General features: G+C 38.3%; 1 protein-coding gene across 12 annotated transcripts in view; it reads right to left on the bottom strand.

The window, feature by feature from the left end:
• Window positions 1-7963: 7963 nt before the first annotated feature.
• The window catches only part of EVI5 (ecotropic viral integration site 5), a 239151-nt gene continuing 220061 nt past the window's right edge, over window positions 7964-27053 (bottom strand). For 10 of the 12 annotated variants that reach the window (XM_061411190.1, XM_061411185.1, XM_061411186.1 and 7 more), the window contains one exon: window positions 7964-12455. In XM_061411190.1, coding sequence (XP_061267174.1) covers window positions 12144-12455 — 312 coding nt within the window. In that variant the 3' untranslated portion in view covers window positions 7964-12143. The remainder of the gene's footprint in view (window positions 12456-27053) is intronic. The other 2 variants (XM_061411198.1, XM_061411195.1) reach the window with 2 other exon arrangements.

Here is a 27053-nt window from a genome sequence, read left to right as displayed (position 1 = left end):
AAAATAGGAGAGAAAAAGACAGGAAAATTAGAGGAGAAATCCCGGGGTCCCACCATCTCACTAACAGAATAGAAAGTCAATTATCACAGAAAAAAGAACAATATTTCCAAATCTAAAGGCTATCAGTACTCTTGCCTGGAAAATCCCATGGACGGAGGAGCCTGGTAGGCTGTAGTCCATGGGGTCGCTAAAAGTCGGACACTACTGAGCGACTTCACTTTGACTTTTCACTTTCATGCATTGGAGGAGGACATGGCAACCCACTCCAGTGTTCTTGCCTGGAGAATCCCATGGACAGAGAAGCCTGGTGGGCTGCCGTCTATGGGGTCACACAGAGTCGGACAGGACTGAAGCGACTTAGCAGCAGCAGCAGGGAGGGCTCAACACAGTGAATAAAAAAGTCCCTATATCAGGAGATGCCAGGGTGAAATTTCAGAACCCTGAGATATTGGAGTACACCAGGCAGTCTATCACACTGCCCAAACTGCCAGTCAAATAGAATAAAAACAATAAAACATTTTCAGACTAACAACATCTCACAACATTCAACTCCCATGCACCTTCTTTGAGAGGTGACTGAAGGATGCAGTGTAATTTACCTAGAATTTTGGATTGACAATGAAGATGAGAAAAAAATCCATCACTTACTAGCAATATAACCTTGGGTAAGTTACTTAAGCTCTTTATGCTTTAATTTCCTCTGTGAAAGTGAAAGTGTTGGGTCGCTCAGTCATGTCCGACTCTGTAACCTGTAGCCTGCCAGGCTCCTCTGTCCATGGGATTCTCCAGGCAAGAATACTGGAGGGGGTTGCTATTCCCTTCTGCAGGGGATCTTCCTGACCCAGGGATCAAACCTGGGTCTTCTGCATTGGAGGCAGATTCTTTACTGTCTGAGCCACTCTCATTTCTTCTGAAATGGGAAGATAATTATATTGTTGTGAGGATTAAATTACTTAATATATAAAAATGTATTTAGCTAAATGCAATATTTTATCCTGGATTAGATCTTGGAATTAAAAAAAGCATAGAAGTGGAAAAATGATAGGATCCAAATAAAGTTTATAGTTTTGTTAAAACTATCATGTCATTTAAAGTTTCTTATTTTGACAAATGTACTATAGTTACATTAGACATTAGGGGAAGTTGGGTGAAAGATATATGGGAACTATACAATCTGTGCAACTGTACTGCAAATCTAAAATTATTACAAAATAAGAGATTAATTAAAAAAAAGTATTGACTCGTCCTTCAGACCAAAATAGATCATCAACCTAAATGTAAGAGCTAAAACTATAAAACTCCTTTACATAAAACTGTGACATAGTTACCTTGAATTAGGCAATGGTTTCTTAGATGAAAAACACAGCGACAAAAGGAAAAATAGACAAAATTGACTTTATCAAAATTAAACACTTTTATGCTTTAAAGGATATCATTAAGAAAGTGAAAAGATAGCTAATGGAATAGAAAAAGTTTGCAAATCATATATCTGATAAGGGACTGGTATGCAGAATATACAAAGTATTGTTACTAATTCAACAGTAAAAAAAACAAACAATCCAGTTAAAAAATGGACAAGGGATTTAAATAGACACTTTCAAAGAAAATACACAAAGGGTCAATGAGCATCTGAAAAGATGTTCAACATCACTAGTCATTAGGAAAGTGAAGTCATTCAGTCGTGTCCTACTCTTTGCGACCCCATGGACTGTAGCCTATCAGGCTCCTCCGTCCATGGGATTTTCCAGGCAAGAGTGCTGGAGTGGATTGCCATTTCCTTCACTAGTCAAAAGGGACATGCAAATCAAAACCTCAATTAGATACCACTTTACACTCACTAGGCTGACTAAAATAAAAAGGACAAACAATAATAAGAGTTGAGAATGTGGAGAAATTGGAACCATCACATATTGTTGGTGGGATGGTAAAATATTGTAGACACTTAAAACTGAATGGTGAAAGTCAAAGTGAAAGTGAAGTTGCTCAGTCGTATCCGACTCTTTGCGACCCTATGGACTGTAGCCTACCAGGCTCCTCAGTCCTTGGAATTTTCCAGGCAAGAGTACTGGAGTGGGTTGCCATTTCCTTCTCCTGGGGATCTTTCCAACCCAGGGATCGAACCAGGGTCTCCCGCACTGCAGGCAGACGCTTTACCATCTGAGCCACCAGGAGACCCCCCAAAATGTTAAACAGAATTACCACATGAGAAAGAAATTCCACTCTTAAGTATATACCCAAGAGAACTGGAAACCTATGTTCACAAACAAATGTGGACACAAATGTTCACAGCAGCATCAATCACAATAGCAAAGAGCTAGTAACAACCCACATTACCAACTGATGACTGGATAAACAAAATATAGTATACTCACATACTGGAATATTATTCAGAAAAAAAGAGTTGCCTACTAACAGTAGGGGCTGGGGGGTGGGCAGAGAATAGAGAGAGACCACTAATAGGCATGAGGTTTCTTTTTTTGAGTGATGAAAATAATCTGAAATTGATGTGAATATTCTGAAATTGGTGTGAACCATTATTACTAGTGGTGGTGACTGAAAAACTGTATATACTAAAAATTATGTAATCATATACTTTAAAAGGCTAAATTTTATGATATGTGCATTATATCACAATAAAACTGTTATTTTAAAGATGTATTTAGAATAGTTGCTGGCATAAAGTAAGTACTATGTTTCCAAATATTTACTGCCTCTCCTTGCAGAAGTTTTAGTTGTGTGACTTACCTTAGTCAATGAAATGTGACTGAAAATGATGTATATCACTTCCTGGAAGCTTTGGGAGCCACCATATCACTTTCCCTCTGCTGTAGCAATCAGCAACATTCAAAATAGAAGTGGCTTCATCAGCCTGGTTCTGAGAGCAAAAACAATGCAGAAGGCTTCCCTGGTGGTCCAGGGGTTAAGAATCCGCATGCCAATACAGGGGACGCGGATTCAATCCGTGGTCCGGGAAGATCCCACGTGTCTCAGGGCAACTAAGCCCGTGAGCCGCAACTCCTCAAGCCCATGCTCTAGAGCCTGTGCTCCGCAACAAGGGGAGCCACGGCACCACAAGTGGAGAGTAGCCCCGCTCGCTGCAGCTAGAGAAAGCACAAATAAAAGCCAAACGAAAACCAATGTAGAGCAGAGCTGCAGCCAACTTTTGATGGACATGTCGCATGCGTGAGAGCCGACACTGTAAGCCATGAGATTCTAGGCCATGTATTAATAACAACAACAACAAAAACTAGTATAATTACCACTACTGGCAGAAATTAGGAAATAGTGTTGGCCCATCACCTCAAACGTATTTATGTGGAAATACCATTTAGACAGTGAAAATAGAGAACTGGAGTACAAATGAGAAGTCAGGGCAGGAGAAAGTGTGTCTGACTTTTTTGCGATTAGCCTGCCTGGTTTCTCTGTTCATGGGATTCTCCAGGCAAGAATTCTGGAGTGGGTTGCCATTCCCTTCTCCAGGGGATCTTCCCGACCCAGGAATCGAACCCAGGTCTCCCACATTGTGGGCAGATTCTTTACCACCTGAGCCACCAGGCAAGGTCAGGGCAGATGAAGGAACATGCAAATCCATGAGTACTGAGTGGCCTGTTCTGGTTCTGGGGATTCGGAGACGCCACACATGATCTCGCTGTTAGCTAATGTTGATTGAGTACTGACTCAGTTCCAAGTCCTTCTGGGCTCTGGGGCTTATGTAGTCTCCAGTCTCATCAAAGAGAAGTTTGGTGATGAATAAGAAGCTTCTCCAATTTTGACCCACAAATAAACAATTCTATTTTAGAGAAATTAGTGAAGCAAATAAAAGGTTGTGGGATCCGTTTAAAATAGCTGCAGAGTGTTAAGGGCTGTGAGCCAGGCCAAACAATACACCTTCCCACACACCCGACTTGGGCCTGTGATTACTCAAATCCCAGCACTGGCCCGGGGCGCTGCCCGCCAGGGACAACCCTCCTCAGAGCACAGCTGGAAGGCAGTTTGCTGGAACAGGGCAGAGCTGGACCTGGCCTTCACCTTTGAATTGACTAGGCATTAACTGGGGGCGGGGGGAAATGCCTGACACTTTTCTTTATCAGATTTATGCTGACCATCACGACTCCTCACCATTGGGGTTTTCACCTCCTCTCCTGGGAACTGGCTTTTGCAGTTCTGGCAGCCACTCAGTGGGGTGATGAGGCAGGGGGAGGTAAGTGGCTCAGAGACTCCTTTAAACTGACAGCCTAGGTCTGACCAGAAGTTTATCTGTTGTGAGAAGGCTGCAGAGACAAATGTTTATTCATGCACCTAAAGTTTTAAAACTCTCTTTGTAAATGGAGTGTAGTTGGCCCAGTCCTGAGCACCAGGCACAAGGATAGAGGAAGCTGGATTTTGAGACGTACAAAACAGAGAGACAGTGCAAGGCTCTGGGGAACAGCTGTTGGCTCTTCTACCCACAGAGAAGCATCAGCCTGGCTGGAGTTAGGCAGGTCCACACACAACTGTGCCTTGAAGATAGTACAAGGAGGGTCCCCTAGACCAGACCCAGGTGGGCACGACAGAGAAGACACCAGAGACCAGGACAGCCTTCGCCTGGAGAGAAAGAGTCCTTGGCAGGAGAGGCGACAGGGAGTTGTGACTTGCCGGGGGCTCTGGTCAGTCTGCTGAGGAGGGCTGTGGGCAGGGGCTGCCTGGCCCACCCACTTCGGCAGAGGCAGGGAACAGTTAGGCACTCCCAGGTGCTTCTCAACTGCCGTGGCATCTCTCAGCCTCGGAGTCTCTCATGTGTTCAGTATGCATTTCCTTTAAAAAAAAAAAAAATCAGAGAAACATCTTGAAAGTCAACCAGTCTCCTTCCACCTGGCCCTGCTCTTCCTTTTACTGAGGACAGCCTGAGAAGAAGATCCCTTGCAGCAGCAGCTAGTTTGTAAGAGTCAACTCAGGATATAAAAAACTACTCTGGGCCTGAAATCCCCCACTCTGGCTTATGATTTTTCATTTCTAGACATCCTTGGTAAAGTCTAGAGTGCAGAAGAGATGAAGCCAAAGTCCCCGATCGGAGACCTCAGTGCCTGGGTGAGAGCAAGTCATTGGACAGGAGCCGATGGGACTCACAGTAGTTGCAGGGATCACGGGCCCGGCCCTGGTGCTGGGTGGGGCTTTTGGATGGCAGAGAGTGAGGAAGGGGTACGAAGCAGGCCCTTTCCCGCAAGTAGGACGTAATCTCTGAACTCCCAACAGCATTGTATCTGTACTTTTCTCTCTCTCCTACCATGTGTGAGGACCGGAGGTGGTCTGGTTCTGCCTCCTCAACAATACCTGGTGGATGTCTTTTGCTGAAGCAGTTATTCAGTAATTAGAGGACTCTGAAGTCAGGCTGGGTGCACTGAGATTCTGGGTTTTCCACTGACATTCGTATTCTGCAGATGTTTATCCCATTTCAACAGTGAACAAACTGAGTACAGTGATTTATTCAACTGTTCATTCACTCACTCAATAAACATGTATCGTGAGCTAAGACGTCCTGAATACTGGGAATAGGGACAAAAATCATAAAGCTTGCATTCTAGAGTGGGCAGATGAATAAAAACAAATGAATATAAAATACATAGATAGTTATCAATGCAATGGAGAAAAATAAAGCCGGGAAGGGGCTTTTAGAAAGGAAGGGTCAGAAGAAGCCTCCTGCGCAGCTGATACGTGAACAGAGTTCAAATGGAGACAGGGAGTGAGGATTGCGGAATGTGGCCAATGGCCATTGCAGGAAGGGAAAGGACCTGGGAGTCTGGTGAGGAGCAGCAAGGAAGCCACCAGTTTCTGTGACTTGTCCAGGTTTCATCAACACAAAGCTTGAGTCACAGTCTAGTGTCAGAACTCTACACCTAAAAACCTTTTTATTTCATGGGCATTGCAAATCTTATGTGACTCTTAGGTTTTTTCCCTCCTATATATCCTCACTTGAACATATTTAACTTATAAGCCAACTCTAAGTCCTCAACATGCCTATTTTTAAAAAACTATTTCAACCATTTAAAAAAATGATTTCTTTTTGGATGTGCTGGATCTTCTCCTGGCTTTGTGTGGGCTTTCTCTAGTTCCGGAAAACTGGGGCTACTCTTCATTGCAGTGTGCGAGCTTCTCATTGCAGTGGCTTCTCCTGTTGAGGAGCAGAGGCTCTACACAGAGGCTTCAGTACTTTGGCACACTGGCTTAGTATTTGCGGCTCACGGGCTCTAGAGTACAGCAGCTGTGGCACACAGGCTCAGTTGTTCCGTGGCATGTGGCATCTTCCCAGACTCTTATCCACTGCGCCACCAGGGAAGTCCCTATGTCAACCATTTTTAAGTGTACAATTTAGCAGCATTAAATACATGCAGTGTTGTGCAACTATCACTACTATTCACTTCCAGCACTTTCTCATCATCCCAAACAGAAGATCTGTATCCATTAAACAGTAACTCCCCTTTCCCCCATCCCATGGTTCATGTCTACACATTAGACATGTTGGCCAAGCACAGAAATACTTGTATATATGTCTATAAATCTGCTACTGTAGGTACTTTGGATTAGTGGAAATACACTATGTGTCTGGCTCATTTCACTTAGCATTTTTCAAGGTTCATCCGTATTGTAGCATGTATCAGAACTCCATTCCTAGGATTTTCCCTGGTGGTCCAGTGGTTAGGTGCTTTCACTGCTGGGGCCCAGGTTCAATTCCTAGGTGGGGAACTAAGATCCAGCAAGTCACAAGGTATGGCATAAAAAAAAAAATTTCATTCATTATAGTTGAATAATATTCCATGTGTGTGTACCACATTTTATTTACCCACTCATCTGTTGTCATTTGTCATTTCTACCTTCTTGCTACTGTGAAAACGATGTTATAAACACTGTTGTACAAGTATGCTTGAGGCCTTATTTGTACTATTTATCTAGAAGTGGAATTGCTGGATCATATGGTAAGTCTATGTTTAGCTTTTCTGAGGCACTGACAAAACTTTCCCACGATGGTTGCACCATTCTACATTTCCAGCAGCAATGGACAAACGTTCCAATTTTCCCATGCCCTCACCAACACTTGTTAGTGCGTGTCTTAATAGCCATCGTAAAGTGTGAAGAGACACCTCACTGTGGTTCAGGTTTTACTTTTCTCACTGGCTACTAGAAACAGTTGAATTCGTTACCCACCTTCAATAGGTGCATATATTTTTAGTTTTGGTCCTAGTGGCTTTTTGTTTTCTGACTCACTTCTAAATATATACCAGAGATTTTCAACCAGGGGTGATTTTCATTCTCAGTCCTCCCAGCTTTTGGCAACTGGAGACATTTTAGGTTATCACGACTGAAGGAGGGGGTGCTACTGGCTCTCAGTGCACAGAGCTTAGGGGTGCTGATGAACATCCGATGAGGTACTGGACAGCCACTTGCAGCAACTTGGCCCCAGCTGTCAACAGTGCCAAGGTAAGAAGCCCTGGATTATAATTATCCTGTCATAGTTCAGGTACCCATGTGAAGTGCCTTAAATCCTTTTGGGAATAAAGCAGCATACACAATGCTGAATTAAATGATACTAACAAACACTGTAATGATGCAGAAGGCATAAATTTCTTTTTATGATTACCTCTGTATATATATTCAATTTATATATTTAAATATATTTATTGAATCAGTTACTAATCAAATAACCTAAAACACAATGTGAGATAAAAATACTGCCATTACAATCTTCAAAAAATAACAATGTTTCTGAAGGAAATAACAAATCCTGGTATTTTAGGCCTTTCATTATTGAAAAATATATACCAGGCTCTCTGTCTGGCACTAGTTACACATGGGTGGACCAGGTGGATATGGTCCCTATACCCAGAGAACACATGCCTCACTCATGAATACCTGATGCTAGGCTATTCCTTTTCAGACAGACCTTTGATGCCTACTCCCTTTTCAGTTGAATAGTTCAAGGAAACAGAAATTCTTATAAAATGGAAAACTTTAATTGTTTAAAGCAAAGGCACAAGTAAACATTTCAGGTTATCATACAATGTTACAATAAGAAATTCCAAAAATTAAAATGAAATACATTATAATTTTGCATCTCTATAGTATATTTAATGTATTATTCTATCTTCTCTTCTTTGGAATGAAAAGAAGGTATAGGCGGATCAATGGATGTAATGTAAAAACTTGGATTATAAATAGCATTCACTCCATTTTTAGTCAGAAAATTTGAGTAGAATGAATTAAATAAAAATTAACTAAAAAACATTGTTTCATTAATGACAGAGCAGCAATAACTTTCAGGCTAAAGTTCATTGTTTTAACAAAGTAAATCACTGATTTAATGAAATGTTAGCTGTTGATGCCTGGTACTTATATAAAAATCAAGCTGGCCATGAAAGGGCTTTATTAAGACACAATTCATATACTCATTTTACTTTAAATCTGAACATTATAGTGCATTATGTAAAGAAAAAGAAGCATGAGGAACCATGTCATTTCTAATGATGTCAGAAATAAAAAACTTTAAAAGGTCTAGACCTTGTTTTCAATCAAAGGCACTGTCTGGAGAGTAACAAGCTGCATTCAGAGCTAAGCAAGTTTTTTTTCCTTCCCCAAATAGCCAGCCAGTTAGTTGGGACTTGCTGTCTCAGTTAGTCATCAAGCACTGAATGCTTAATACCTATCAACAAAAAGGGTAGAAATCATGTAGTTATATCTTTGACATATATTTCCAGGAAGAAAATTTTTTTCCACTAATTTTTTAATAGGCTATTGAAATATTTTCTTGGTCTGTAAGGTCTCTGTTTAATCACCTCAGTGTAATTTCCACTTTATTCAAGTGACTTGTAACCTCTTCTCAGCATTTCAACCCAGGATGACAATGACACCAGAAATAAACTATTCCAAGGGAGCAAGTTATCCTATTACATCCTAAAGGCCAGGAAGATTTTAAACCCTTCTAAGAAGTATCTGAATCCAAGATCTTGAAAGAAAAGATTGTTGTTTCTAATTTTTCATTATTCAAATTACAAGAGTCCCAACAGATTAAGGTTTACTTAACTACTAATTCCTAACCAGAAACAGTACTTAGGAAATTTTCTAAGGATATCTTTCAAAGTTTAGAATTGAAACATGATTCTAAAAGGATGTTCATACTTTTAAAGTCAAATTATAACAATGACTCAGTGAAGCATACCCTAAAGGTCAATGATGCATGCTTTAGAGAATGGTGCCAAGATTCTGGAATTCTTTCCTTTTTTTCTCCATTTCCAAAGGCACAGATATCCTTCTGAATTTTCTATGGCTTCAAATACTTCATAATCTAAAATAGCTGGCACCGTCTCCATTTTGAATAGTTTTAAGTATAGGATCCACCAGGAAATTTTAGGTCCAAACCATTAGCTCAATAGCAAAAGCAAATCTACTTGAGACAAACTGAAGAGGTAAACCTACATGTTAGAGTATCTAAATTAAAATCAGCAAACTTTCTCTAAAGTGACAGACAGTAGATACTTTAAGCTAAAGCGTCTGCCTGCAATGCGGGAGACTTGGATTTGATCCCTGGGTTGGGAAGATCCCCTGGAGAAGGAAATGGCAACCCACTCCAGTACTCTTGCCTGGAAAATCCCATGGACAGAGGAGCCTGGTAGGCTACAGTCCATGGGGTCACAAAGAGTCAAACAGGACTGAGCGACTTCATTTTCACTTTCACTCTGCTATTGTAGCACAAAAGCAGTAACAGATAATATGCAAATGAAGAAGCATGGGTATGCTCTAATAAAACTTTATTGACACTGAAATTTGAAGGTCATATGATTTTCATGTGATTTTTTTCCCCTCAACTCTTCAAAAATATAAAAATCACCCTTAGCTTGTGGGTCTGAAACTCCAGTACTTTGGCCACCTCATGTGAAGAGTTGACTCATTGAAGACTCTGATGCTGGGAGGGATTGGGGGCAGGAGGAGAAGGGGACGACAGAGGATGAGATGGCTGGATGGCATCACGGACTTGCTGGACGTGAGTTTGAGTGAACTCCGGGAGTTGGTGATGGACATGAGGCCTGGCGTGCTGCAATTCATGGGGTCGCAAAGAGTCGGACACGACTGAGCGACTGAACTAAACTGAACTGAACTAGCTTGTGGGTCATGTAAAAATAGGCTGTTGGCTGGAACAAGCTTATGGGCTGGACCAGTCAGATTTCTTGATGTGGGGGTCAAAGCTATCATGTTGCCATAAATCATCTCACTTCACTTGGGCATCAACCGCCTCAAGAATGACAGCAATGAACCCAAAAAGAGAATCTCAAAGGCACCAGTCAGACAATTCTAGCAGTACCTACATTCATAAGCTTTATGTAGCTTATGAATGTTGATACTCACATATCTATACATATAGATATACATATATCTCTGTAATATATCCAGGAAACAGTTTAAATCAAATTTATTTAAATCACATTAACTACCAGAAAAGCAGGGAATTGATAAATTCATTTAGCTGAGCCTTTTCAAATGCTCTGGTGTCAGAGCAATCTGGATTAAAACTTTAGCTCTGATATTTACTAACTTGTGGCCGCAGTTATATTCCTTAACCACTAGAATTTAGCCTGGAGCTATGGACTCAGGAGGCATGTTTTCAATCTTGTCTCTCAAGAGCTTGCTTACAAAGGGCTTGCTGGGAAAGCCTTGCTTACAATGTACCATAAGGCTTACCTCCTTGTTCTAGAAAACTAGTTTTGTCTCTTCTATTCCATTTTATCATGTAATTTTTTTTCTGCATGCAACATATTGTACAAAATTTACCTCTGTATTTACTGAATTCTGCCTTCCTCTCATTCTTGAGGATTATTTCCTTTTCATAAGCTGCTGAGGAAAATCAGAGTAGAAAGCATCCAGGCAACACATTTCTGGAGTCTTTCCATAGTGGAAATGTAGTTTGGGTGTTTCCTCTAATTTATCAGTGACAGGCATCAGTTTTCTAGGGAAAAAAAGATCTAGATGATAAAGAACTGGTAGGAACGGATTCTTATGGCTTGCTTCATCTATAGATCAGTAACTAGAGAATCTGAAGATAACATTCATAGATTATTTGCAGATATAATTGTTGTGCATCGTGGACCTCAGACCATTGCTTAAATTATATTAAGTAGAATATTAGCACTAAGTGATGCCTGTTATACTCTCTCTAATCAAGAAAAATTTAGTAGTTACATACACATGAAGTAAAAGATTTCACCAATAGTGTCTTTGAATAAGCATCAGTTATGAATCTGCTAGTGTTGAATGCTAAGCAAAATACTAAAGCTACTGCAATATTAGTGTTTGGTTTTATTTTCAATTGTCTTTAACCTATTATTTACAGAGGTCCAGTTATAATGCTGAAGGCAGTCATTTTTCAACAAGTACATTCTCCATATAAAATGTTCAATGTTGGGTGGTATAGATTTATAAATATGTACAAAAACCCAATATATTTGTAGCTAACTAGTACTCTGGTAGGCAACACATGGAAGCATCATATGCACATAAAAATTTGAAATTAAAACAAAACTTAAAATTCTTAAGACAACCATTAACTTGTGTTTATAAAATTATGTGAAAAAAGGCTTTGTGTTTGGGAATTTTCAATGGACCACTAATAAAGCAGTAATTTTAGTTGAAGAAAAAAAAAAAAGAAGTTTCCAAACACAAAATACCAAGATAACTCAGATGTATATCTTGGTTAAATGTGTGTAGACAGCTGCTCTGAAAACAAATTGATAAATATAAATATACAATTTGTTCACTGAGCATAAAATATTGCACGAGAACAGCTTTGTCTGAAGAAAATTCAATTTTCCATAGTTCTGAACTTCAAAATGGTTCCCCACATATAGATATAACTGCATTTTCTAAACAAGAAATGTTAATATTTAGTAATACTGTTAGAACCGCGTTTTTCCCATTAACCATATTCCATTCTATTTTATGGCAATGGTAAGTCAGTGGTTAAGATTTGGCAAAGATAAAAAGGCAGATAAGACTGTAAAATATATATTTATATATATATATATACACACACATATACATATGAAACAGATATGTTCCAAAAACCCTTAGTCATGATAACTGATCCCTTAAAGAAAAATCCACAGTCTAGGTCACAGTGATGGTCAGACGGTGGTTGAGTACGAGGCTCTTCTCAGGGGCTGCTCCTTTTGAGCCACTCGACTGCCGTCTCTGGTCTCCAGCACACTGTCTTCTGCTTCGCTTTCACTACCATCTGCCAGAGTGGGGTCCAAAGACATTGGACCAGATTTTCTGTGCAAGGGGAAACCAATGCCACTTTCCTGTAAGGAATTATCTATAAACTCTTCATCAGAGGAATGGAATGATTCATCATCTCCTATTAAATGGTTGACGATGTGGATTCCATCAAAAGGGGGTTGGCTGGAGAAGCCTCTCTGGCCTTTTAGGCACCTGAGCTGTCAAAACAAAATCCAAGTTAATATACTCAACTTGGGGAAATACACACACTCCAAGAAAGCAAACATTTCATATTTAAGCAAGAAGATACCTTGATCTTTTTTCAATTTATGGATATAAATAGTAACTACCAATTTTTTAGTGACTCTTAAATGTCATGCAATGGGCACATAATTTATTTTTAGTTAAATCATCACAACAATCCTATGTGGTTGATTTTACTGTCTTCATTTTAGAGATTAGGAAATAAGAGACTCAGGTAGTATAGCTTGCTGAGGACACACAATAGTCAAGTTTAGATCCAAACTGAACCTCTGCTATACTAGAAATAACATAAACCCCATGTACCCATCATTAATTTCAACATCTAACACATCATGGACAGTCTTGTTACAATATACCTCTCATGTTCCTGACTATTTTGAGGTAAATCTCATCCTATCAGTTCACCTGTAAATATTTCAGTGTACGTCTGTAGAAGAAATGAACTTAATAAAGACAATACTCTGAACTATTACATAGCCTGCCTTGGAGCATGTCTCCATAATTTTGTGAGTGATGATGATGATAATGGTTTACAAATCAAAAACATTTGCTGAGTCTCCATCCTGTACCACTATCACTCAGTGAGAGCAGAGATGCTTTCTTCCCACCATGACAAAAATAGAAGACTATTTTTGTCTTCTCTCCCCTATTCTTCCCAGGGAGAAAGAGTGACTTCTCTCACTAAGGGGTAGGGGAGAGGAATGGCACGTACTGCTCAGCTCTTTTCCCTCTCTTTCCATCTTTGGGAACCAGGTTCTGCTTCTCCAACCCTGGAGTCTTACAGGGCCATACCCTTGTGTGGGAAGGGCTATGGAGATCAAATGCTACCTATTACTGGGTGGGCAAGTCAGACAAACTCTAAAGTTCAATACTGAAAAGCCCACTGTTGTCACACAGCAAAAACCACATTCTCCCAAACCAGTTTTACCAGTATTGAGAGTGATTTTCTCTTCATCATCTGTCCCTTCTTTGCCTCAGTCCACTACCATATAATTAAGACATCAGCCTCTTTTCAATAATTTGTTTCAAAAATATAAAATTTAATCTTGATATTATCACTTGTTTAATTTCTCTCATTCATCATGAATTTTCTCCTATAAGAGTTTTTTTTTAATCTAAAACAATAAAAACAAATAACTACCCAAATCTACTTTGACTATCAAGAATTTGCTAAAAATACACTTCATATCTCTTGTCCTTATCAGTATTATCAACCTGCAACTTTTGTTCTTTAGGGACAAATTCCTGGTCACTAACTATCTTTCCAATCTTGAGAAAAAGGCAATGTGAAATATTCAGGAAATATTACATACACTTTCAAAACTAACGGTTCTGAGAGTAAAGACATTACAGCTTTGCCATAACACCTCCTAGCTTTCCTGATAGACATCCGGGAAGAAGTGAAGAAACCCTAGTAAATCTCTGTTGGTATGTGACAATGGGAAACAAGAAGGATGCTGGGGCTCAACACAGCGATGTCTACCTCAGGGAAAGCATCAGACATTAAGAAATTCTTGTGCCCTAGGCTAAGAGAACATCACTGTGAGTTACTATGTAACTGAAGTAAAACCTTCCTCTATGGCATAGCACAAGGGAGATAAACTTCGAGTTGAATCTCCAGGGAAAGGACAGAGAGCACCAGAGAGACCAACCCGTGGTTGTGATGCCCACTGCATTACTACAACTGCCATGCTCTGATGCAACATCCTATCACCGAATTGCAACACATGATTTATAGCTCCAAACATAAAATTAAGTCAGTTAATCTCTTCCTTTCTCTTGTCCCCAGACCCTTTTGAAGAAATAATATAGAGCGCGTGTCCTCCTTCTTCCTGGCTATAAATGAGGATTGTGGTAGAGGAACTACAACTTCCCAATTGTTGGGAAAGCTGTAGCTTTTCTTTGTTCTAACAAAATTTACTGCAATTAAAACACCACAGCATCATATCAAATGTAATCCCTGACCTCAAATATTATACGAAATAAAACTATAGATAGAAGGGTCATTTCTTCAACATCAGAGATGCAATTTAAAAAATGATTCCTTATTTGATAATTGCTAATACAGAATAGCAAAGGCATAGAGAAAGTTTTTGGTGGAGAGAAGAAAAGTCTGAAGGTAAGGGACTATTTGATAAAACTGAAACTATCTAGTTATCCCCTGGACCTAGGAGTGTGCATATTGGTTCTGAGAGGGTAGAGTGTGCATACTGGTTCTGAGATGTTTATTTTCAGGCCCTGAAAATAAACATCTGGGCAAGGAATTCCAGGGTACTGAGTACCCAGAGTGTGGTCTCAAAAGGGTTAGACTTCAGGGTGGCTCAGATGGTAAAGTATCTGCCTGCAACGCACGAGACGTGGGTCTGATCCCTGAGTCAGGAAGATCCTCTGAAGAAGGGAATGGCAACCTACTCCAGTATTCTTGCCTGGAGAATCCATGGACAGAAAAGCCTGACAGGCTATACTCCATGGGGTCCCAAAGAGCTGGACATGACTGAGCAACTAACATTTCCACTTTCAGGGATGTCCTCTGGGATTCCACATCCTCTGAAAAGCAGTCTGCCTGGGAGAAGTCCAGAGCCGTGCCTTCTAAAGTGCCATTTTTGCTGTCTGTGTCTAAGAGCTGTACTGCTCATCCTTTTTACTAGACTTCTAGGAACTAACTATATTTAAAAAACAACAAAAATGCAGACAAGTAACCTTCTCAATCCAACCCCGCTACAAAAACTTTCAAGGGTAATACTGGTCGCAAATTTAGATTAGCATATCTCAAAATATGGCCCATTGATCATCGGCATCAGAATAACTGAGGATACCTACAAAAAATGTAGAATCGCTCCCCAGATTTAATGAACCCAAATCCAGAGCATGAAAACCCAGAATTTATCTATTTTAAAAAAGCACTTCAGGAGATGTTGATATGCTCAGTTAAAGGATGACTGCGGTAGATCCTCTGTTCAAACCAAATGAGGCTGACTCAGAAAGGAGTTGATTTACCCAAAATGGAACTATCATTTATTCAGGACAAAAGTGCTGCTGAACTATGAACATCTGTCTGCCCGTGTGTGTGTCTGGTATATACAAACAGACACCACCTTTCAGTAGTACAACCAAGCCGTTCTGGGCCGATTCTACCATCTGGTGGTTGAAACAAGGAGTAGTCTGTTGAAATATCTTTTCCTGAAACTTTTTCCTGGTGTAAGAGTAGAGTCTAGAAATGTATATGCTCAAAAAAGCTGAATAATTTTGATGTACATTCAAGGGTAAGGACCACCCTTTACACAATATTTCACTTTTTTCTTTTGTTTGGTTTTGTTTGACATTTTTGGGGGGGTCAATCACAGGATAAAGAACCTGATAAAAGCTATTGACTCTTGTCTTGAAAAGTACACATATATTCTTGAGTGTACCTTTTTCAGGCCCACCGTCTTCTAATTTTATAAAAACTATAGGAATATCTTCACAATACTAAAAGCAAAGACAAAAACTTAAAATTGTGAAGTGCTAACAATGCACTCATATCATGGAAAAGAGAAAGTATTATTTTTCTAGGTGAAATTAGACATAGTTTCTAACGGCAATGAATGTGCCTCAAAGTACTTCTGAGATTTCACAAGGAAAGAAAAGGCACCAGGACTCTCTGGAATTGTATGCAAAGGGTCCTTTCTGGGGAATCTTTGAATTCCTCAGAGAAGGAGCTCAGCAGGATCATGATACAATGATGGTTTTAGTCAATGCATCCTACCCAGGCATTCAGACCTTCCTGTCAGGTTTTAAAGTTCCGTAGTCTTAAGTCTGAGTAGAGAGTCAAATATTATCAGACATTTAAGGAAAGCATTTAAGAGAAACCATAAAAAAGGCAACAAGAAGTTAAGACTATTTGGGGAGAAAAAAACTTAAAAAAAAAAAGCATTACTCATTGCTTCTGAAGACACTGCATCCATGTAAAAAGAAAACGTGATATTCTAAAAAGGGGTCTTAGACTTAAATTTCTCTGACCTGAAAGATATGAGCTTTGATACTGAAAAAGCCTATCAAGTGTCGAAGACAATGGTTTAAAAGTAAACCTATATCATGGTATATCACAGTGAAATTTCAGGACACTGGGAACAAAGAAAAGACAAAGTATCCAGCCCAAACCAACAAATTTTACATAGAAGATTAAGAATCAGAACAGTATTAGACAACAGATTAGTGCCTTCAAAATTCTGAGAAAAAAATTTCTAACCAATATTTTAAAAAATTATAATTATCTTAAAAAAGTTTTATACCCATACAAACTATCAAGTAACTGTGAGGCTAAAGTTTGAGTTAAAAGCTTCAAGGACTTAAAATCTGGGGTCAATCATGAGAACCAGAATCAGATAAATCTTTTCTATAGTTTATCTCACATCTTTTTTTCCCCCCAGAAAGGTAAGTGATATGTCCACCAAAATGAAGTACACCAAGAAAGACATGCTTTTATTTTTGATCCAGGAAAAAGGAAGTCTAATGCAGAAGTGAGGCAAAAAGAATCCCTAGGATAACAAAGAAAGTCCCCATGATGACAGCTATGCAGGAGGCCTCCACCTATACATGATGACACCTCTTTGAAGTAGACCAGCAGGCAGGAGGAAGGATTTTTTTTTTCAAGAAGGTGAAATCAGGGACTTTCTGGGTGGTCTAGTGGCTAAGATTCCACGCTCCCAATGCAGGGGGCCTGGGTTCGATCCCTGATCAGGGAACTAGCTCCCCTGTGCCACAACTAAAAGTCTGCATGCTGCAACTAAAGATCCCGCCCTCACAACAAAGATCCCATGTGCCACAACTAAGACCCAGTGCAGCCAAATAAATAACTAAGTAAATAAATAAAAGGAATAAGCTGTCAAACCATGCAAAGACAAAGATGAATTTTTAAAACAAAGGTAAAATTAATAGTACACCTAAACTGAAAGAAGAGAACTAACACGTAACAGGAGATTTGCACTGTATTAGAGGAGAGTTTGCACTGTATGAGAGTCCCCTGGATAGCAAGGAGTTCAAATTAATCAATCCTAAAGGAAATCAACCCTGAATATGCACTGGAAGGAATGATGCTAAAGCTGAAGCTCCAATACTTTGGCCACCTGATGCGAAGAGCCAACGCACTGGAAAAGACCTCGATGCTGGGAAAGACTGAAGGCAAAAGGAGAAGGGGGCAGGAGAGGTTGAGATAGATAGCATCACTGACTCAATGGACATGAACTTGAGCAAACTCTGGGAGATAGTGGAGGACAGGGAAGCCTGGCATGCTGCAGTTCATGGGGTAGCAAAGAGTCAGACATGACTTAGCAACTGAATAACAAGAGGAGAGTTAAACATAAGAGAACACACCAATAAAATGAAAAAAACTAAGACAATCATTTGAATAAATGTATGCAGGTGAAATAATCACAAGACACTGTTCTGTACAATTGAAAGGCAATACAAAGGAATGAAGTCCTGATACATGAATGAACCTCAAAAACATTAAGCTGAGTCAAAGCCAAATACAAAAGACAACATATTACGTGATTCCATTTATACGAAGAGTCCAGAACAGGCAAGTCCACAGAGACAAAGTAGACTAGTGGCTGCCTATGACTAGGGAAGAGGGGAGGAGAAAGACAATGGCTGAAAGTAGACACGAGGTTTCTTTTTGGGGTGACAGAAATATTCTAAAATTAGATTGTGGTTATTGTCACACAACTCTGTAAATACACTAAAAGCTATTGAATTTTATACTTAAAATGGGAGAACTTTATGATATGTAAGTTAGGCCTCAATAAATCAGCTGAAAATATTAATAACTAGAGACAGAAAAACAAACAAATCCTCCCCAAAACATTATTTTCCAAACTTCCCTGATAAGACTACCTTGGAAACTTGTTAAAAATAAGATTTTCAAGGCCTTTGGTTTCCACTCTGGAGGAGAGGCCTCCAAGGAAACTCAGGAGCTTTAAAACACACACACACACAAAATATACCTTTTGAAAGAGTGGATCCTTTCCAAATCTTTAAGTAGGATCCTGGTTTCTTTCCAAATGATTGAATCTGTACCAATAATTCTTTCTGGTTAAACAGTATCTCATGGTATCACACATTTGAAAGGCTCCATTAAAGAGATGAAGCATGTACTAAAAATATGCAGGCCAAAGAGAGGTCTTAAGAACTGCTAAGCAGTTTAATATTAGGCTGTTGGGGTGCTGGGGTTGTAGGAGTGACATGGAGGTATCTTAAGTGCCTACTGCTAAGTCAAAGCAGTCAATGTGAAAAAGCTAAATACTGTAAAATTACAACTATATAACATTTTGGAAAAGGCGAAATTGTAATGACAGTAAGTAGATCAGTGGTTGTCAGAGATTAAAAGGGAGAGAGAGAAGAATGAATAGGTGGGGTCCAGGAGACGCTTAGTGAATTATTCTGTATGACACAGTAATGGCAGTTACAAGTCATCGTAACTAGTACACTTGTAAAAACCCACAGGATGTACAACACAAAGAATGCATCCTAATGTAAAAACAGACTTTAGTTTATATGTCAATATTAGCTTATGTATGACACTAACACAAGATGTTCATGGGGGTAACTGTGGGAAGGTGCTGAGGGGGTTTATCTCTGCACTTTCTGCTCAATTTTTCTGTAAACCTAAGACTGTTTCCCAAAATAAAGTCTATCAGTTAAAAAAAAATGAGATGGTCTGTGATATTTGTCTATGACCATATTTGTCTATAATGTCAGAATTGCTTGAGCAAATTTTGAGAAATTTGAGCAAAAATTGTCTGTTTTAAGACAATGTTTAGCCTCTTGTTCTTTAAAAAAAAAAAAAAACCACAGTAAAGTACACAGATTTTAAGTGTACAGACAAATAAATCTTTACTTATGTATATGCCCATGTAACTACCATCTGGATCAAGATATAGAATGTTTCCAGCACCCTGGGAGGCCCCCTTGTGTCCTCTCTTATCTGGGTGATTACCCTACATTGCATTAAAGGTCGCCACTACTCTGACATCTAACATCACAGAATACTTTGCCTGTTCTCAGACTTAAACAAAGAAACGTATGGCATATACTCATTTGTGTCTGGCTCCTTAAGACAAGAGAAGACTCTACACATGGACATCACCAGATGGTCAACACCAAAATCAGACTGATTATATTCTTTGCAGCCAAAGATGGAGAAGCTCTATACAGTCAGCAAAAACAAGACCGGGAGCTGACTGTGGCTCAGATCATGAACTCCTTATTGCCAAATTCAGACTTAAATTGAAGAAAGTAGGGAAAACCACTAGACCATTCAGGGATGATCTAAATCAAACTCCTTATGATTATACAGTGGAAGTGAGAAATAGATTTAAGGGACTAGATCTGACAGACAGAGTGCCTGATGAACTATGGACGGAGGTTCCTGACATTGTACAGGAGACAGGGATCAAGACCATCCCCATGGAAAAGAAATGCAAAAAAGTAAAATGGCTGTCTGGGGAGGCCTTACAAATAGCTGTGAAAAGAAGAGAAGTGAAAAGCAAAGGAGAAAAGGAAAGATATAAGCATCTGAATGCAGAGTTCCAAAGAATAACAAGGAGAGATAAGAAAGCCTTCCTCAGTGATCAATGCAAAGAAATAGAGGAAAACAACAGAATGGGAAAGACTAGAGATCTCTTCAAGAAAATTAGAGATACCAAGGGAACATTTCATGCAAAGATGGGCTCGATAAAGGACAGAAATGGTATGGACTTAACAGAAGCAGAAGAGATTAAGATGTGGCAAGAATACACAGAAGAACTGTACAAAAAAGATATTCAAAACCCAGATAATCACGATGGTGTGATCACTCACCTAGAGCCAGACATCCTGGAATGTGAAGTCAAGTGGGCCTTTGAAAGCATCACTACGAACAAAGCTAGTGGAGGTGATGGAATTCCAGTTGAGCTATTTCAAATCCTGAAAGATGATGTTGTGAAAGTGCTGCACTCAATATGCCAGGACATTTGGAAAACTCAGCAGTGGCCACAGGACTGGAAAAGGTCAGTTTTCATTCCAATCCCAAAGAAAGGCAATGCCAAAGAATGCTCAAACTACCACACAATTGCACTCATCTCACATGCTAGTAAAGTAATACTCAAAATTCTCCAAGCCATGCTTCAGCAATATGTGAACTGTGAACTTCCAGATGTTCAAGCTGGTTTTAGAAAATGCAGAGGAACCAGAGATCAAATTGCCAACATCCGCTGGATCATTGAAAAAGCAAGAGAGTTCCGAAAAAACACCTATTTCTGCTTTACTGACTATGCCAAAGCCTTTGACTGTGTGGATCACAATAAACTGTGGAAAATTCTGAAAGACATGGGAATACCAGACCACCTGACCTACCTCTTGAGGAACCTATATGCAGGTCAGGAAGCAACAGTTAGAACTGGACATGGAACAACAGACTGGTTCCAAATAGGAAAAGGAGTTTGTCAAGGCTGTATATTGTCACCCTGCTTATTTAACTTCTATGCAGATACATCATGAGAAACGCTGGGCTGGAAGAAGCACAAGCTGGAATCAAGATTGCCAGGAGAAATACCAATAATCTCAGATATGCAGATGACACCACCCTTATGGCAGACAGTGAAGAGGAACTAAAAAGCCTCTTGATGAAAGTGAAAGTGGAGAGTGAAAAAGTTGGCTTAAAGCTCAACATTCAGAAAACTAAGATCATGGCATCTGGTCCCATCACTTCATGGGAAATAGACGGGGAAACAGTGGAAACAGTGTCAGACTTTATTTTCTGGGGCTCCAAAATCACTGCAGATGGTGACTGCAGCCATGAAATTAAAAGACGCTTACTCCTTGGAAGGAAAGTTATAATCACCCTAGACAGTATATTCAAAAGCAGAGATATTACTTTGGCAACAAAGGTCAGTCTAGTCAAGGCTATGGTTTTTCCAGTGGTCATGTATGGATGTGAGAGCCGGACTGTGAAGAAAGCTGAGTGCCGAAGAATTGATGCTTTTGAACTGTGGTGTTGGAGAAGACTCTTGGGAGTCCCTTGGACTGCAAGGAGATCCAACCAGTCCATTCTAAAGGAGATCTGGGTGTTCTTTGGAAGGACTGATGCTGAAGCTGAAACTCCAGTACTTTGGCCACCTCATGCGAAGAGTTGACTCATTGGAAAAGATTCTGATGCTGGGAGGGATTGGGGGCAGGAGGAGAAGGGGACGACAGAGGATGAGATGGCTGCATGGCATCACTGACTTGATGGACATGAGTTTGGGTGAACTCCGGAAGTTGGTGATGGACAGGGAGGCCTGGCATGCTGTAATTCATGGGGTCGCAAAGAGTCGGACATGACTGAATGACTGAACTGAACTGAACCTGTTACTCAACATTATGTTTGTGAGATTCATCCATGTTGGCATGTATAGCAGTTGTTCACTCTTTTTCAGTGGCATGTAGTATTCCACTATGTGAATTTAACTATGTCAGAATTTAACTATCCATTCTACTATTAATGGCTTTGGGGCTGTCTCCAGCCTACTGCATATAAAGCTGCTAGGAACATTCTTAAATATGATTTTTAGAATATAAGCACTCACTGCTCTTGAATACATCCAGCAGTATAACTGCTGTGTCACTGTATTATTAAGTTGGGTCACTGTATTATTAAGCTCTAATAAACTGCCAAATCATTTCCCAAAGTATTATAACATAAGCTCTTTAAATTTTGCAAGAATACTTTGGCCTTACCTTCTGCCAGATGATTGTCAAAGCAAATTAATGGTCCTTTAACTGATCATCCTGATTAAATTCATTCTAGGCTCTTATTAGAAAATACGGCATTGTATTTTCAGCTGTTCAATCATATTAGCAGAGACTTGTGATTCTTGTAATCACATGGTAATGTGGTAATTCTTATAAACTGATGGCGTAAGTATAAATCAGTAAAAGTATTTCTGAAAATGGCTTGGTATTATTTTCTAAAGTTGTGTACCTATATACTTTACACCTAAAATAACCATAGATTACAGTTTGCTTGGGACAAACTATTTTCATTCTTAAAAGTGCCCTGGTTTGAACCATAAATAGTAAGTCACTCAAGCAATTCCATTCCTAAGTATATGAACAACAAAAGTAAGTATAATATACTGAAAAAACATTTATAATGGGATTTCCTAGCAATTTTATTCATAATAACCCCAAATAGAAATAACAATAGAATGAGTAAATAAGTTATGGTATATCATATAATTGACACAATACAGTAATGAAAATGAACTTTTACTGCTACATGGAACAACATGGATAAATGTCACAGTATGAGCAAAAGAAGTGAAGCACAAAATAATTCATTCTGTATGATTCCATTAATATAAGGTTAAACACTAGGCAGTAAGTGGAAGAGTGACAAAGAAACCTTTGAAATGCTGGCAAGGTTCTAGTTCTTGACTTTGATGGAAGATTAAATAAGCATATTTATTTTTGTAATAATTCATCAAGCTGGACCACTTAGGACTCATGAATTTTTCTGTATATAATTGATACTTTAAGAATAAAATGTCTATTATTAAATAAAAATCCAAGAAATAATAACTATGGAAGGTTGCTAGAAAGACATGCAATTGCCATACATTCTTTTTTTTTTTCCTTTCTTCTGCTAGTATTTCTAAACTCTACCTTTGGCTTTAACCAGACAATCACTAGTTATATATCTGGACTCCACTATTTTAGTCCATTATAACAGTGCTCTTACTTAGCCTAACAATTTCCTATTCAGTATATTTTCCAGTACCATATGTGAATCCATAAAAGAAATCAAAGTTAAAAAGCAGGAAAAGGAATAACTGATTTGGTTTTATCTTACTAGACGACATGAATCTTTAATATATTATATTCCATGCTTTATGCTGGCCACTTATGCAGCCCACTTTGATACTCTAGGCATTTCTGTATGCTAATAATAACTCTGATTCTATTAGATTAGGACTAATTATTTTAACTATTAGATTGACTCATATGATACCACCATATTTGTAAGTGAAAGTTAAGTATTAGCAATTTCCTTTGGTTTAACTGGGCTTCCCTGATAGCTCAGTTGGTGAAGAAACCGCCTACAATGCAGGAGACCCCAGTTCAATTCCTGGGTCAGGAAGATCCTCTGGAGAAGGGATAGGCTACCCACTCCAGTATTCTTGGGCTTCCCTTGTAGCTCAGCTGGTGAAGAATCTGCCTGCAATGCAGGAGACATGGGTTTGATCCCTGGGTTGGAAAGATCCCCTGGAGAGGGGAAAGGCTACCCACTCCAGTATTCAGCCCATGGGTTGCAAAGAGTCAGACATGACCGTGTCGATTTACATATTTTTAAATAATTATATTTAATTAACCTAATTTTTGGTTATTTTTGTATTATATACATTCATGCAAACTGCCTCAAAATTTTTAGGGAACAAGGAGGAGTATAAATCTAAAAACAAACATTTCTCATCATGCATATTAAGTTTTTTAGTTTCAATTATTTGTTTAGTTGTATCCCAAGACTAGGTGATCAATAAAACCTCTCAAATATGCTTCCAAATTTATCTGTAACTTGACCATTTTGATAATAAAGTAGTTACATTCACCAGAACAAAATTCCCAAATAATCCAATAATAATAAAGACAAAAAAATAAAAATTGCTTCATTTTAAAAAATATTTTTTTGTTTTCTAGTATTATTTTGATATTAAGTTTAAAATATTAGCATTTTATAAACCATTTTTATAACTTTTATAGCATTTTAAATAAATCAACAGGCATAAATACTTTAATACTGTAGTGATTCACACATACATATATGCATATTTGCACTTTTATTATTATTGGCCATGCTGCATGACATGAGGGATCTTAGCTTCCTGACCAGGGATCGAACATGTGTCCCTTGCAGAGGAAGGATAGAGTCTTTACCACTGGACAGCCAGGGAAGTCCCTGAGTTTTTATTTATAGATTTTTTTCCCCAAAACTATATGATTTAACACTGGAATTAAATATTTAAAATCAGTACCGTCTGGGAAAATATGGAATGACTGGTTGCTGTACATACACTTTACCTCTGTCAGCCCCTAATGATGAGGATTATTTCTTAATCATTTGTGTATCCTAGAACTGAGCTTTCTGGCTTGACCAGAGTAGGCACATAAGAATGTTGATGAACTACACTAAAACAGCAGGATTCTTGAAAAAATTCTTGGGCATTGATTATCCATCCGGTCCTTTTAAATGCTGAAAGAGAAAACTAGTAAGCATACAGATGGGGCTACTAATATACAAGACCCAAAAATGTACTGTTTCTTACCTGATGTGGACTGCTTCATCATGTTATGCATTAAGAGACAGAGTAAAAAAAGTGAAAATATATAGAATTTATTTAAATAATACTTAAGACATTCTGATATACACATTACAACTTAAAAAAAGTTAACAAAACCTTAAACTCTCACTATCAACAAAGAGATTGGACTTAAGGATTTCTCTGCACATATTAAGCAAGGCTTACCAAACAAAGCATTTAGTAATTAGAAAAGGAAAGTGATAAGTGAAGACATACAACTTATAAAGAATAAAACAAAACGCAGTATAGTTAATAAGAAAACAGGAAACTGTCATGTTCAGTCTGATGAACATAGGTTTTGACAGGAAACAGCAGCGTTTCTAACTGCAAGACAGTAAAAATTCAGACACTAAAAAAAGAGTATTAAAAACTATTACAATTATTTCACATAAAAATTACACTAAAATTTTAAAGCAGGGAGAATCTGCAGGGGTGAATATTCTGAAGCCTCAAAGGACTTCATAATCAACTTGGTCTACTTCATTCACTAAATAACTAAAGGTTAAGACAGAAGTTTCTTTCGTAAAACAGAAAAATGTGATATGTTTTACATATATACAGCTTTTAATATAACTTAATAAGTAACACGGAAATTTGTTCTAAGAAAACTTGTTCATCTGGGTCGCTGACCATGTAGACAGAGGACACAGCATGTTCTCTATGTATTTGCTTTCTTTCTGCACATTATAGAACAGTGGTACCTTGAAAAAGTTAGGGTTAACTTTACAGTTGATTTTAAAGTGACACGACAGGTTAATCTTCTGCCATTTTCAACATGTAGAGGTAACAGAATTAATAATGAACACTTATATTGATATGATGCTTTAAAGTTAAAGTTCTGTGTATATTATTTCAAGTTAAAATTTTTTCCCCATGTGTCTGCTTGGAGGTTGAATTGTACAGGCAACTACTACTTTCTGAGATTCAAAAGAATAAGAAGGACTGCACTGAGTATTTTGAAAGACAATCAATCCACAACAAAGTGGAAAAAAGTCATCCACACACCAAAAAAACCCCTAACCAAATGAACTTTGATCACTACTAGACAGGGTTTAAACCATTGAAGTGAGTCATGTGATACCAAGTGAACTGCAAAACAGTTGCAGTAAGTTTCCAAGACTGAGTCATATCAGATTATAAAAGCTCCTATTTGTACATCTGGGTCTCTATAATCAATCTTTGTAAAACACAGGGCTATAGGTTTTAAAGCTAAATGTAACACTTCTATAAGTGATCTATAATATATAAAAATAACTATACATTATCTTATATGAGCAGATAAGTCCAATAATATAGATTTGTATTTCTAATTTATAAAGGTTTTACTCTTTTTCCCCCCAAAGTTTAATCAGTGATTTTGCTGGATTCCTTACAAAATAATTTTAATAGTTTTCAAAATTTTAAATACATGTAAATGAGAAATGATAGTCAGTATATTTATTCTCAATTATCAGCCTTAAAAACGGAATTACACACATGACAAAGATTAAAACTAGTGACAAACACACAAACCAAAAGATTTCCAGTGAATCAGAACCGGAAACCAATAAAAGTGATCAGTCGGAGGTCATGACCTGCTGATCATTGCATTACATAGACAAGAGCCAAAATTCAGACTTACAGTAATTAAAATTCAGATTAAGTTGAAAAAATCAAAAATTTTATTGAAATAATATAAAATAGGCAACGCTGACAATGTTTTTGGCACTAATCTATGTATATCTCTTTAAAGCCAGATGAAACACTTAAAATTAAAAATATATAGAGAGTCTATGTTAAATGTATTAAATGCAACGGTTAAAACTCATACTGTTAGAAGCAAAGAAAAAATATGTACACACATTAATAAGTGAAAAAGAAGGAAAGTAAAGTTTGGAACTGAAGAAACCTATACTGTGCATTTGTTACGAGAGAAGGATGGCGGGGGGCGGGGAAATAAAAGCCATTTACAAAGAACTGTTAGTTTTTCTCTAGTGCATACTTAGATTTATCCAGTACACTGAGGCAAACAAAATGAAACTGCCATTGCGCTCTTCCTGGCAGCTGACACATCTTGATAAAATTGAAACCATTAACATTATTTAGAAGGTATTCTAATGTCAATGGTGATGAGGTTAGGAATATATGAGGTTCTATGTAAATTTATGACCAATTACAGGAAATAAATCACTTCACACTTGTTTCACTCTGAACTTT

Source organism: Bos javanicus, chromosome 3 (assembly GCF_032452875.1).
Source record: "Bos javanicus breed banteng chromosome 3, ARS-OSU_banteng_1.0, whole genome shotgun sequence".
Classification (NCBI taxonomy): Eukaryota; Metazoa; Chordata; class Mammalia; order Artiodactyla; family Bovidae; genus Bos; species Bos javanicus.
Note: the sequence above shows the minus strand (reverse complement) of the source record. Positions and strands in the feature narration are given on the sequence as shown.